The 13,885-nt window shown below is 34.9% G+C and overlaps 1 protein-coding gene across 1 annotated transcript in view; it reads right to left on the bottom strand.

The window, feature by feature from the left end:
* Nucleotides 1–13,885, bottom strand: part of LOC137630453 (DNA replication ATP-dependent helicase/nuclease DNA2-like) — a 93,219-nt gene that overhangs the window by 23,379 nt on the left and 55,955 nt on the right. The window contains exons 8-16 of the mRNA XM_068361931.1: nt 12,587–12,739; nt 11,948–12,099; nt 7,050–7,162; nt 5,768–5,899; nt 4,958–5,047; nt 2,964–3,067; nt 1,269–1,455; nt 906–1,088; nt 558–749 (exon numbers count right to left, since the gene is read on the bottom strand). Coding sequence (XP_068218032.1) covers nt 558–749; nt 906–1,088; nt 1,269–1,455; nt 2,964–3,067; nt 4,958–5,047; nt 5,768–5,899; nt 7,050–7,162; nt 11,948–12,099; nt 12,587–12,739 — 1,306 coding nt within the window. The remainder of the gene's footprint in view (nt 1–557; nt 750–905; nt 1,089–1,268; nt 1,456–2,963; nt 3,068–4,957; nt 5,048–5,767; nt 5,900–7,049; nt 7,163–11,947; nt 12,100–12,586; nt 12,740–13,885) is intronic.

Below are 13,885 nucleotides of genomic sequence, written 5' to 3'. Positions count from 1 at the left end.
GATGGGGATCAGTTTCCACCGTGGACAAGAAGATACCACAGATGCGGCCCTTCGAACCAGGGCAGGTACGCATGGGTGGTAAGCAGAATTCAGCGCACACACACACGACACTGAAAAAAGACAAAAACAGGTTATCGGCCGTCCAAAATAATGGAGAGGATGAGGAGCTGCAGCAACCATTCATCATTCGAGCCAAAGGCAAGTGAAGCACAGTCACAGGTGTGTGAGTGAGTGGGGTAGCTAGCTAAACCCCCCCCCCCCAACTAGCGGAATGGGTAATTAACCTCGCTAAATTCTAATGGCTCGTCCATTCAGCTTCGCCAAACGTAATACCCCTATAAATAGCGTTGGTTTGTATTCCAGTTACGGAACAATTACTTTTTTAACAAAATCAGTAAAAATATATTATGAGAGCAAATTCTAGTCACAAGGTAAATTTATACAGTAGTTGTAAATTTTAGCCTCCTGGATAGAATTGCCTTGTTAATTTATGAAAATATTCAACCATTGCTTAGGATAAGCAAAATAAGTTCAAGATAGAACTTGAATCATCTTACCTCTGCTTGTAATATGCCTGACCGCACACATGAATATATAATGACGCTTTTGTCTCGACCCTGGTACTGGTCAACAGTGTTCACCTCTACTCTATGTCCCAATTCAACCTCTTTCTTGACATGGGTCGAGATATTTTTTACTTGAGCTCGGTATGGAGTGATTACACCTATGTCATCTGCACTCAGACCAGCCTAAATTATCAAAGAGAAAGAAAAACTGAAGTCCAAAAAAGTAAAAATAACACCACATATCAAAGGTAATAAAAATACTGGAATAACAGTTGCCAAGTTTTCCACATTTCAAAGACATTATAGGCTTTATCAAATGCTGCATCAATTCAAACTTACTTTTAATAAAGTTTTAATTAGGATGAGAACACAAGATGTTTCCCTGCTGTTGATGACCATCTTCGCACAACTTCGTTCCTCTGGAGCACCACCACATGTGTCCATGAATACAACAGAATGTTCAATGCTTGGGTCCAGCACTATCCTAACCCAGTCAACAACATCTGATGTAGCTATCAACTCCTATGAAAAAATAATAATACTGTAATTTGTCCATTTATTGAAGTGCTATACAGCAAGTAAACAAAATAGTAAATTAAAAGCAAATATAATTTCATCACATTAAATTGGCAGGTAATTAATAAAATAGTGTAATTATCTTGTCAGTCTACAAGAGAAAAGAATCACTCGATGATCAAATACCTGAAATTGTGGTAAATCTACGGTCTTTTCCTCAAGTTCGGTATTCGCACATCGCAGCTGACCTTCATACATGAGAAAATTGGCCAACTTCATGATCTGTCCATTCATTCGATACTGATCAGTCAAACAGAATGTTGCACCCATGGAGTCTAAGCGCATGAAGAGAGATTCGCCCATACCTAGATCCCTAAATATGATGAAAAAAAATTTATCATTAGAAAGTAAATCCTTGTCCTCATTGTTTCACCACACTGTTGTCAATGTTGTCCCTCTTTGTTTGCAAGCGCAATATGTATATGTTTATTATAGGAAGATATCCTTATAATATGTAACTCTCCTCTTCATATCCATCTCTGCTGTGCTTTTTATGGCAATTTCTAGTTAAAAAGTTATAACAAGTTATAATATTTAACCACTTTACGAAACAGTATTTATGGTAATAATTACTACTTATGCATAAAAATTTTTTTGGGATACTGCATGTGTTATGTATTTCAGTGAATTCTATGATCAATGATCACATATCTTCAAGAATGTAAAATCAAAGAACTATGAAATGAGGACAATCTCTTACTTTTCTCGGGCCTCTGATCTAAAATCAATTTATTAAAGGAAAAATATTTTTTCCAAGCCAAATCTTATAAAGACTCAGATGTCTTGAATTAATAGTCTTATTAAGAATAATAATGCTAACAATTAAGCTAGTTGCTATACTTAGCAAGAGGAACAGAAAATAGGAGTGACTTTATCAAGAGAGAAAAGAAAAGACGTATCTCTAGTACAGAGAAGATGAATGATGTACAGCACCTTAGAATGAAAAATTTATCACTATTGATGAAGAGCTTGACAAGTATATGGAAAGGATAAAAAAAGCAAAGAAAAAAAACTTTACACAACAAACAACTACATGGGCAGTACAACAGACAGGTGTGGAATGTAAGTGGAGATGGTAGCTCGGAATGCCAGACCAGGGGAAAGCTCGAGGAAACTGAAAGCATGCTGACAGCAGCACAAAACCCAGAATATTTTAGATACAGTATATACAAAATAAAATAGACGGCCAAAAGTCGACGTCATCAATGTGTCACATATGTAAATAGAAAATGTAGACCACAACCATATATAAAGTGACTGCCTAGTATTACCTCAAAACGAATTAAAAAAAAAAGACATGATAATGAAGCTGGTGCCTTGCACTGGAGGATTTGCAAATAATATTACCTACCATTTCTGGAAAAATGGTGTGGCTATAATCCCAAAAAAGTTCTTCAAAACTAAAAAATCAATCTACTTTTGACTGATTTAAGAACTGACTATGTGATACAAGTACAAAGATAGGACCTGTTCCTGGTGAATAAAGACACCTCAAAAATATATGCAATTGATATAGCTAAAAAATAGGGCACCGGATTTACAAACATAACCAAGTAAAATTACATAATCATCAAGACTTGAAGATGGAAATAAGATTATAGCAAGCCAAACTGGAAATAGTACCAATAATTTTAAGAGCATTAGGAGTAATCTCAGAAGACCATAGGCAAAAACTGGAGAGGATTCAATGCACAAACCTCCAGAAAAGTATACTGTACTGCTACCAAGACCTATAAACAATATGTACAGTAATGATACCAACCTAGTAAGATTTTGATTTAAAAAAATAATGATAGAAGTAAAAGAAAATTTTGGGCTAACCTGGCCTGTGAGCTTTGTATTACTGGTGGAAGCTGCTTGGGGTCTCCTACTAACACAAATCGAGATGCATGGAAAAGAGGTCCTAAGGCTGCAGTTTGAAGAACCTGGTGGTACAGAGGTAGAGAAATTTAGTACAAAATGCATTAATACAATTTTATTATCCCTGACAACACAGATTTATGTAACCTAGCCTTCTAGTCGACAGTATTATATAAATAGAAATTTAATAAAATTTCTCATTTCTATACTCGCCTAATGTTCATATTGCTTCTTCTTTAGAAGCCCGGTTTAATTGACACTTATTTGTAAAATGTTTTTAACTTTTTCCATTTTCTTTTGCTAAAATTACTTGTTCTTTCCTTTTGCACTATAGATTCTCATAAAGAAAGAATTAACTTTTTTCTTTTAACTTATTAGTGTCACATTCATTATTTCACTGAGCTTGCAATTTTCTGTTATGGATATGCTTGAAGTGAGTTGATAAAATGATTCATGATTTAGCTACAGCATCTGCTTTTTGATTACCAAACACCTGAACTTGGGTAAGAATCCAACATATTTCAATATTTAACCCCCTGGGGAATAGAACCTGTCAAGGAGCTCTCAAATTTTCAATACCATTGGGTCTTATGAGTGTAACCCTTTGGGGCTTCTATGGCAATTCTAAAATCCGTATAAATGACAAACTTGTTGTTCGCCTTATCATCAATTATTCTAATAATGTTAACAGCGGATCGTTCAAATGTAATTTTGTGTGAGGATACTGCAGCACAGCACACCCCATTGAAGATTTAGTCCTTAGTATATAAAGCATAACAAGGTCCTTTTCTTTGAAAGTGTTTCAAGGCATGTTGCTTATAGTGACTCAGAGTAAAGCTATATTTCTATCACAAATAAAAAAGATGACAGTGTATATTTGTTTTCTTTAAGGTTCAAAGTGGAGCAGAGAGATGGTTGAATAATGTTCACTCTGAAGTTTGTAGATAGTAATTATTCGCTCTGAATTTTGTAAATTGTAATAGCCTATTTGCTTATTGCGAATAGTGGTTCACGGTTGTTTATAAATATGTCACTGTGATTGAATAGCCTTTTTGTTGGAGAATAGGTGGATCGGATGTTTAATGCACTTTGCATGGCTACAAAATCTTGATGTAGGGACAAGGGTGGTTCACTGCTTTCACATAGCACTGAGATATTTGGGGAAGACCTAAAGGCTCCACTACATAGTCTTATACCTTGAATGTGTATCAGATCTAAATACTTCAAATTAGCATCAGATTCTGATCCACATATTGGGTTCCCATAATCCTTTTGATAACACTAAAGATCATCAGTAAAGCTGTGATTGCACCCCATATTGTATTAAAAAATAACTTTTTTATTGGCTTTAAAGCATTATTAAATTTGTATTTGATGGAAGCTACATGAATTTTCCAAATGAGGCGAGTACCAAATATTAGACCCAAACATTTTACCTTATCTTGGAATTGGATTTGAGCGTTACCCAATGCAAAGTTTATTACTTAGTCTTGCTTCCATCTGATATTCTTATAAATCATTGCTTGAGTTTTTTTTTTTTTTTTTTGCAAAAAGTCTGAAACCAACACAGTCCCAACTTATATCTTATGGATTTAATTATTTAGAATTCTTTGCTGGTGATGAAGATTGTTTGATGAATAGTGAATTGCAAAGTAATCTACATAAAGGCTACTATGTACTCCCTGTGGCATTTGAGCAATTATATCATTACTTGCCAATGCGAAGAGAATCCCACTTATAACTCTGCCCTGGAGCACATCACAGTCAAGGTTGTAAGATTCAGAATAAATACTCTAATGATGTAAAGCAAAGCTAGATAAACATTACAGTCATAGATTGTATTAAGGTAAATGTGGCAGTTATTCAAGTTTCCATATAGGCATAACTTAATGGCAGTGAAAAAAAAAAAATGGCTTCAAATAAGGATTGATTTCAGCATAAAAATATCTACTTACCTGTGAAGCTTCATCTACAATGCAGAAATCAAATGTCCTCTTTGTAAATATTACATGGTTTGCTCCTAGACAAGTAGAAGCAACAACCAGCTGAAAGGAAATAAATAAGGGATAGGGAAAACATTTTCTTGAGTCCCAATTCAAGGATATAAAAATTTATCACAACAAAATATTTTATATTAATGTAAATTGTTATTTCATTAGTCCAGGAAGAGAAACCAAGCGACCCATTTCTAGCTATAAATTAGTTATTTTGGGACAGTTTATTATCAATATTTTCATAAATAAGTTCAATGAGATAGCAGTCCCATTACTACACCCTTTTCTAAGTGGAAAATTTTAGTCACTACACTTTTACAAATGGAAAATTTTAGTCACAGCTAAGTGGAAAAAAAGCCAGGAATCAAAGAAGCTGGGGCCTAAAGTATGCTAAAGAGAACTTTATCGCCATCAACATGTGTCTTGTCATGCAAAACATACTGATAATGATACTTGGCTACACGGATTTTTGCCAGAAAAAAAACTACGGTTTACCCTACTAAGGATCCTTCATAGTCGGACATCTAATCCCTCATAAATTTTAAACCAGCAATTCTACACTTTGTATAATAAAACATATTGTTTTTACAATAGCAAAAATGTACCAGTGAAGGAAAAATCTAATTTTTAATTTGTTATACACAAAACTGAAACATCAAGAACAGTTGATAGTAATGGGCAGGTAATCATTAAACACTATAACAAATCAAATGAAGATTTTTTCTTTATTGCAGTCCAGCTATGGAAGTACTGTAAAAGCCTCTAACACACCTTATTTGCATAAAATTCGGACAATGAAGCAACATCCTTGAAATCCTTTATAATCTTTTCATCAGCATATGAAATCAAGTCTGGATGGATGCGGGCTAGTTTTCCCAGTCGCAGGAAGTCAACATTGAGAGCCTGAAAAAAAAGATACAAAATATAAAAAATGGACACACGGTTCCAATTAAGTACTGATTAAAATATAATACTATACAATTATCAAATGATTTAGTTATGGTTTAATTATGACATTAAGATCAAACAAAACAACATATTTAATAAATCGGTGTTGTATACGGCTATATGACTGAATGAGTGAATGCCAAGACAGAATTGTAGGATAACAATGTAAAGCAAATTTTGTAGGCAGGAATGTAGTAGCTTGTTTTAATCCGTTTTTTTTTTTTTTTTTTTTTTCAATTTGCCTCCTATTAGCCTGTTTTCACAATTATGTAAGTACTGTACACTGATATTCAGGAAGCTTCAGATGCTATTGTAAGTAATATGACAATGGGACAGAATAAATAGTGGACCTTTAGATATTGCCAAAACACACCAAAAAGTTTAATGCATTCATGTCAGGCAGAAGTGAAAGGTGTAATTTACACAGGCATTTATATTGGCCTTTTTAAATTGTACGCAGACATTTATATAGTATTGGCCTTTTTAAATAGTCGCAATATGAATGCAGTGTCCAACAATTCTGCTGAGATTTACTTTTTTTTTTTTTAAAGGATACTGTACAAAGGTAGTGAATTTAATAATTAACTTTCACAAATCTTAATTAGTACTATGAACATTGTGATTTCCTGTGATATGGTTTGTATACAACATATTTAAAGGAAAATTTACCAACAAAAAGAAAAATTCTTATATTGTGTAAAAAAAAAAAGAATCTGGTGGTGATACAATAAACATTTATATGATTTGGTATTTGAGGTTTCTGTGTCTGTTTGTAATGTACTTATTAGATTTTGGATTTACTTCATTGTCACTGGGATACTGAATTTAATACCCATTGTATAAAATTAGTGATAAGGTTAGGATTGAGATTAATATTGAAGGTAAAACTGTGAGTGAATGTATGTGTGGACATAATAGTGTAAAAATAAGTAAAAGTGTGTTCTTTAAAGCACTAATTTTCCCAAAACAATATTCTTAAGAATCCATTCATCCTATCTAAATTTATATACACTGTATAACTGTTCATGTATAAATATTTTAAGGTACAGTAGATCTGTTCCATTTCTGTTATAACAATCTAAACACAATGATGTACTGTACTTACTTTGAGTTTCAAGAGAATATTATCAACTGCAGAATGGGTATAACTTGTCAGTAAAACTGAATGGCCTAGAGCAACCATCAAATCAACCAAAGCAACAATGGTCGATGTTTTACCTGCAAAGATCGAAAATCTATAAAAAAAAAATATTCTTTTTCAGAAACTATATAATTCATCCGATCATGCTTTAACTATGTTTATTTGTCCAAATTCTCCATTAAACTTTAGATAAAAAAAAAAAAGTTTTTATTATATCTATGAATCTCCACCTGATGTTCATATACCTTCTTCCCCAGAACCCCAGGATAACGGACACCAGTAAAATATCCAAATTTTTAAACTTTCCCATTTTCTCTCAATTTGCAGGTAATCATATATGGACTGTAATTCAATTACTTTCCTTTGCAGATTGGGTTGTTTGAAATCCTATAGAAGAGAAAATAGCTGGTAATCAGGTTTGGGATGTAATTTTAGATTATCGGACTTGCTTATATAAAGCAGTATATGATCGAACTGCTGAAGCATAATCAACCTTTGTGTGTTGTGTGATTAAGAGAAGAGAACAGGTTTACACTTCTATGGTAGGTCCCATCTCATGGGTACAAAAAAGAAATTAATTTCTACTATCATTGGTCTAATGTTGGAAGGTGTTAACATTGATAAAGAAGTGAGTCAAGTAGAAAACAGAACTCAACTTTCATTCAAGTTAAAATAACAGAATTTCATTATAGTAGACCTTCCAGAAGGATTACCAACCAAATTAAAAACATTATCATTGAACAGTATGAATTTCATGTGCCGCCGAGGTGTGGACGTGTTTTGCGCAGAGCTTCATTCAATACTCGCCCTGAGTCGTGTTTTAGCTTTTGTTTCTCGCTTAGAATGTCACCGAAAAGATATTAGTTAGTCTTATGGAGAAACCAAAGTGAGAAGAAACAGCACACCATGTCTGCCCCTGTTGTCTGCCCCAAACTTGGTCTGCCTTATATGTGAAACCACGGATGGAGACAGGAAAAAATGGATAGGATGTGAGTGCAAGAGATTCTAGCATAAGAAGTGTGTGTATATAGTGACCAGCATCACTGATAATGAAATAAGGAACCTAGATTGGTTATGCCCACAATGAAGCTAGATCAGCCAAGTTATATATATCAAAATTGAAAGAAGAAATGAGTATAAGAGAAGATGCTCTGAACGAACAAACCACGATTATCCCTGAATTGGAAAACAAAGTAGAGGACCTTAGCGCACATGCAGTAAATTCCACACTGACTAGTCACCTCACTGAGAAAGTTAATAATCTTGCTATCAATATGGAATTAATTAAGGCAATACTTCAATCATTGATGGACCCAAAACCGGAGAAAATGACATATGCTGACAAAATCAGGGAAAAAACATTTTTGGTAATTAAATCAACAAATACAACAACTAAAATTACTTTAAGAAAACAAGAGGTTGAACAGGCACTTAAAGACATTCCTATACTTAACACGAGGTCAACTTCAAATGGAAATGTTGTTGTAAACTTTGTTAACAAAATGATCAGAGAAGAGGCTGCAAACAAAATTCAGACATTGGTTGCCGATACTGAAACTAGAATTACTGGAAAATCAAAACCAAAAATAATGATATGCAATGTGTACAATGATGAAGAAGAAGTAGTAAATGCCTTAATTCAATAAAATCATTACCTAGACCAAATCCAAAATATAGAAGAGAAGATAAGTGTAGCCCTGAAAGAGAAAGCTTCAGCTGGGACTACCCAATATGTGCTGAAATGTGATCCTGAAGTTTGGAGGGTTATTCAGGATAATGGGGACAAAGTTTTGTTACGATGGGGTACTTACAACATACGTGATAGGTACCATGTGATCACCTACTACCACTGTCTGAGGTATAGACATCTTGAAAAAGACTGCAAGTCTAAGAATGATGATAAAGTCTGCGGGAAATGTTCAGGAAAACATTTCACCAAGGAGTGTAATTCGAAAATGTCAGTGTATTAACTGCACAAAGTTAAACAAACCAAATGACCACATAGTAAATTCTAGAGATTACAAAGCTTATGACTTGGAATTGAAAAGACAAGCAGAAAAAACTGATCAAGTTATGAAAGATACCCGTAAATTCATGACAAGTTGTGTAAGGGGGGGGGTTAGCAGGAAAAAACTTCAAATGTTCACGGTCTCAGATTTTGACATGGACTGCTTCAGAGATGTTTTATGGGTATATATGTGGTCAGTGCGTGTTTTCTCTTATTTACTATAATTATAAAGGGTATTGAAGTTGAGTTACCCGTAATTTCATGACGAGTCGTGTAAGGGGGGGTAGGGGTAGCAGGAAAAAACTCCAAATGTTCAGTCTCAAATTTTAACAAAGACTGCTTCAGAGACATGTTTTATGAATGTATATGTGGTCAGTGTGTGTTTTCTCTTATTTACTATAATTATAAAGGGCATTGAAGTTATGAAAGTTACCCGTAATTTCATGACGAGTAGTACATACATACATATACCAAAGGCACTTCCCCCAATTTTGGGGGGTAGCCGACATCGACTATGAAACAAAACAAAAAAGGGGACCTCTACTCTCTACGTTCCTCCAGCCTAACCAGGGACTCAGCCGAGTTCAGCTGGTACTGCTAGGGTGCCACAGCCCAACCTCCCACATTTCCACCACAGATGAAGCTTCATACTGCTGAGTAGTGATAGCAGGAAAAAACTCCAAATGTTCGCGATTCAGATTTTGACATGTTTTATGGGCATATATGTGGTCAATGCATGTTTTCTCTTTCGCTTGTAAGAACCATGGCCTCCTTAGATAAATTTGTCGATTTGTGCTGTTTGAAAATGAAGGTTTTACAATTTCATCTTGTCACATTGGAACAAGACGACTGATTTAGATACCGTCAATATCCCACCAACGGTAAATAAATTCTCCAACCAAGTTGGCGGGACGATTACTTTTGCCTGTCACAAGGAGTCTCGTTTGAGTTGAAAATACTAGACATACTATATCCACATTCACAGTTGCATCACCAAAAGGTCAAACTGATTCACACCATATCATAGGAAATATTCAAGAATGAAATTTCCTCAAACACATCCCTTAATAGAGATCTAGCTAAAATCAGTGAATGGTGAAAATTATGTGGGACAAAGTTAAACAAAAAAAATTAGTATGAGGACTGGCTCTTTCTACATCCAGAACTTTGCATCGATACAACTATATACAACACCTTTAAAATTCTAGGTATGATTTTTTATTGCAAATTCACTTTTGAGAATTGCAAAAAATGGCTTACTGAGAAAGCCTTTCAATGATCATTCTACCCAAAGGAATGTTTTAATTCTTTCATTCTACCTTGTTTCAAGTATTGTTCTTCTGTAAAGTCTTCAGCTGCTAACTCTCATCTTAATTTGGTGAACAAAATCTTGGTCTATTAAATTTCTTATTCCTGATCTGAATATTAATCTCTAGCATTGTAATTCAGTTAATTCTCCACAATAAGATTCAATACTACACAGTATTCTAGAAGCTTTATTCTAACTGTGGCTAGACTGTGAAATGATCTTCCTAATGTGGTGGTTAAATCAGTGACACTTCAGAAATTCAAACTTTCTGCAAATGCTTTTGTGCTGAACAGGTTGACATCAAGTCTTTTTTCATAGTTTATATATGACAGATCTATTTTAAAGTTGGTATTGTTGTTGAATACTTTCTTAGTTTGATAAGACCACACAGTAACATTTTTAGACTTTGATACAGATCACCCAACGATATTGTTTTCAAAGCACACCGAAAACTCTAAGTACAGTCATACCTCTTGAAATCTAGAGTCTGCTTACGACATTTTCACTCTGCGAGACGAGATGCGAGCAATTTTACAACTCGCATCATGAAAAAGGTCTCGGGCAACGAAAGGAGGTACGGTACGAGCGCTCAACCGTGTCCGAGACTGATTTCGCGAGACGCCATCCCGTAAACTGGCCACCATCCTCCCGCACTCCCATTGGTTATCTCCCTACTTCAGATGCTAGTTACCACCATAAGATCCTGCTCTCCTATGGTCAGCATCTACTGTACTGTAACCAATCATGCATCTACGCACTGGCGTTCCTATTACTTTTTGCTTCGGCAGGGGTATCGTACGCATTGACCTAAGTGTCTTTTATTTCACTTTCATAATTATTGTACTGTACTGTCATCCTCCTCTACCGCCTCGCCACTTCGCTCTCAGACATGCCCTCACTCCACAGGTAAAGTTCCACATTTTTGTTAATGTGCTTTTATTGTTTGCTCTAATTACTGTATACATTTCTTTTAAAGGTAACCAATGGTTAAGTTATTATTGAATGATCCAAATAACTTTAGCAATTCGTTGAGTACTGTACAGTGGAGGGTATCCTTTTTGTAATCATTTAATGTTGTGTTTTTGTAGGGCCTGGAACGAATTAGGCTATTGACATGAAAAGGCGACTCACAAGACAAAAAATATCACGTTACAAAAGCCACTACGGAGCCAATTAATTTCATGCTGTGAGGCATTACTGTACTGTATTATCAAAGAAATTTTATGTCTTATATAATGAGACTGAGAATGAATTAATACAAATAAATGAGAGAAAATAATACAACTAGGAACATAAGGACTATGCAAAGAAACTTTAGTACTGTACAACAGGCTAACTTTTTGCATGGAGACCCCTATAGTAACAACTTTGTACAACTGAGAAGGTAAACTAAAAACACTGACTTAAGCTAGGGTACTACCTAACTATTTTTCTAATAGCATCAATACACTTATAACATCTTTCACCTCTTATGAAACATTAGGTAAAAAGGAAAATGTAGTACTGTATTTTGTAAACAAAAATATTTTGACTCATTTTCCTTACCAGTGCCAGGGAATCCCATAAGAAGGCTGTAGTCTTCTGCCATGAGTGTTTTGAGAACTGAACGCTGTTGGATCTTATTCAGCCGCTTCAAGATGTGCTTTCCTTTTGTTACAACCTCCTGTGGGAGGCCCTTCTTGAAGGATGGCACAGTTCTGGAATTTTAATATGTATACTCAAATTTCTACATGAAAACCACAGATAATGGTCGACTTGATATGCGGTTTGGTTGTGACCGACCTATCATAAGACTTATCTTAATGTAATTTCCTAATATGCAGTACTATACTTTTCTGTAAATACAGTCAATCCAGATTCCAACAAGGCTTTGACTTTAAATTTTGCTGAGACTTTTCAAATATTTCTCATTACAGTAAAAGTACAACAACATCTTGAAATTAAGGTCCAAAATATCAATAGAAAATATTATCATAAAATAAGAATAAAAATGGGTCAACTTTGATTTAAGTGAAACCCTAAATCATTTACTAAATAGGGTACAGTATTCAAGAAAAATAAAAGTCTTCTATCTCAGAAACTAATGTGTTTAGACACATAAGATATGGAGCAGAAGGAATTCACCAGAAAGCACACAAAATAAGAGAACGGAACGAACCTACTAGATACACAAATTCTACTTACTTTTCAATTATCTGTGATCGTAAAGTAGTGGCTCTGGGGGTGTCCATCAGAAGCCTGGATAGATTTGTGAAGTTAATGCTCATTGTGTTTTGGTACTCACATCGATCAGCAGAAAAGATCTTGTTGCGCCAGTTAGGATAGTCCTTCAAATTCCTGGGTTAATCGAGAAGAAATAAAACATCCTATCATATTCCGATTAACATATCTTACAGGGTCAATTGGAATACTGTAGTCTTTCAATTCCAAGGTTAATGTGGATAGAATAAAGAAATCCTGTTATATCCTGATGAAAGCACCCTACATGGTCATTATAATCATTATGATGTCAGTGTGAAACAAAGTGTACAGAATATATTCCATTCAAGTACAGTCCAAATTACAAAAAAAATATAAAATAGTTGAACATAGAAATAATAAAAAACTTATTTCTAATAATATCTATTTCTATACTCACCTAATGTTCACATTGCCTCTTGGGAAACTCAGTTTATTGACATTTATCCCTAAGATTAAAAAATATCCCATAGTCTTTCCTTCCAAGAGACACATGCCTCTTAGGGGCAGTATGAGAGCTGGGTTAAAACAGACAACAGGAGGAGGTGAACTAGCTACCTTCGTAAGTTCAAATCTTCTGGTTCCATCTGTGTGGTTCCTGATCATGTGGCTCAAGGTCATGTTGTTCCTAATTGTGTGGTTCACAAGCATCTGGTTCCCAACCACATGATACCCAACCACTGCTAAAGATCGTATGGTTCCCCACTGCGGCACACAGCCTATCGCATGGGGAATTGATGATTGTGGAGAGCAAGCGCAAGAGTCTTGTTTTGGTGGAAGAGAATATCATCGTAGCATTCATGCGACAAGAAAAAACAATGTGAAAAATGTTATTTTCATTAGTAAAATAAATTTTTGAATATACTTACCCGATAATCATGTAGCTGTCAACTCCGTTGCCCGACAGAATTCTACGGAAGGGATACGCCAGCGATCGCTATACAAGAGGGGGGTGTACTTCACAAGCGCCACCTGTGGCCAGGTACTGCAGTACTTCTTGTTGACACCACTTCAATTTTTCCTCGGTCCACTGGTTCTATGGGGAGGAAGGGTGGGTCAATTAAATCATGATTATCGGGTAAGTATATTCAAAAATTTATTTTACTAATGAAAATAACATTTTTCAATATTAAACTTACCCGATAATCATGTAGCTGATTCACACCCAGGGAGGTGGGTGAAAACCAGTGTACATGTATATCAAGAAGCTAAGTATCCCGTATTTCATATTATCAGTTATTCAAA

The sequence above is a fragment of the Palaemon carinicauda genome, chromosome 38 (genome assembly GCF_036898095.1).
Source record: "Palaemon carinicauda isolate YSFRI2023 chromosome 38, ASM3689809v2, whole genome shotgun sequence".
NCBI classification, from domain to species: Eukaryota; Metazoa; Arthropoda; class Malacostraca; order Decapoda; family Palaemonidae; genus Palaemon; species Palaemon carinicauda.
The sequence above is the reverse complement of the archived record's forward strand: the minus strand, read 5'-3'. Positions and strand labels throughout refer to the sequence as shown.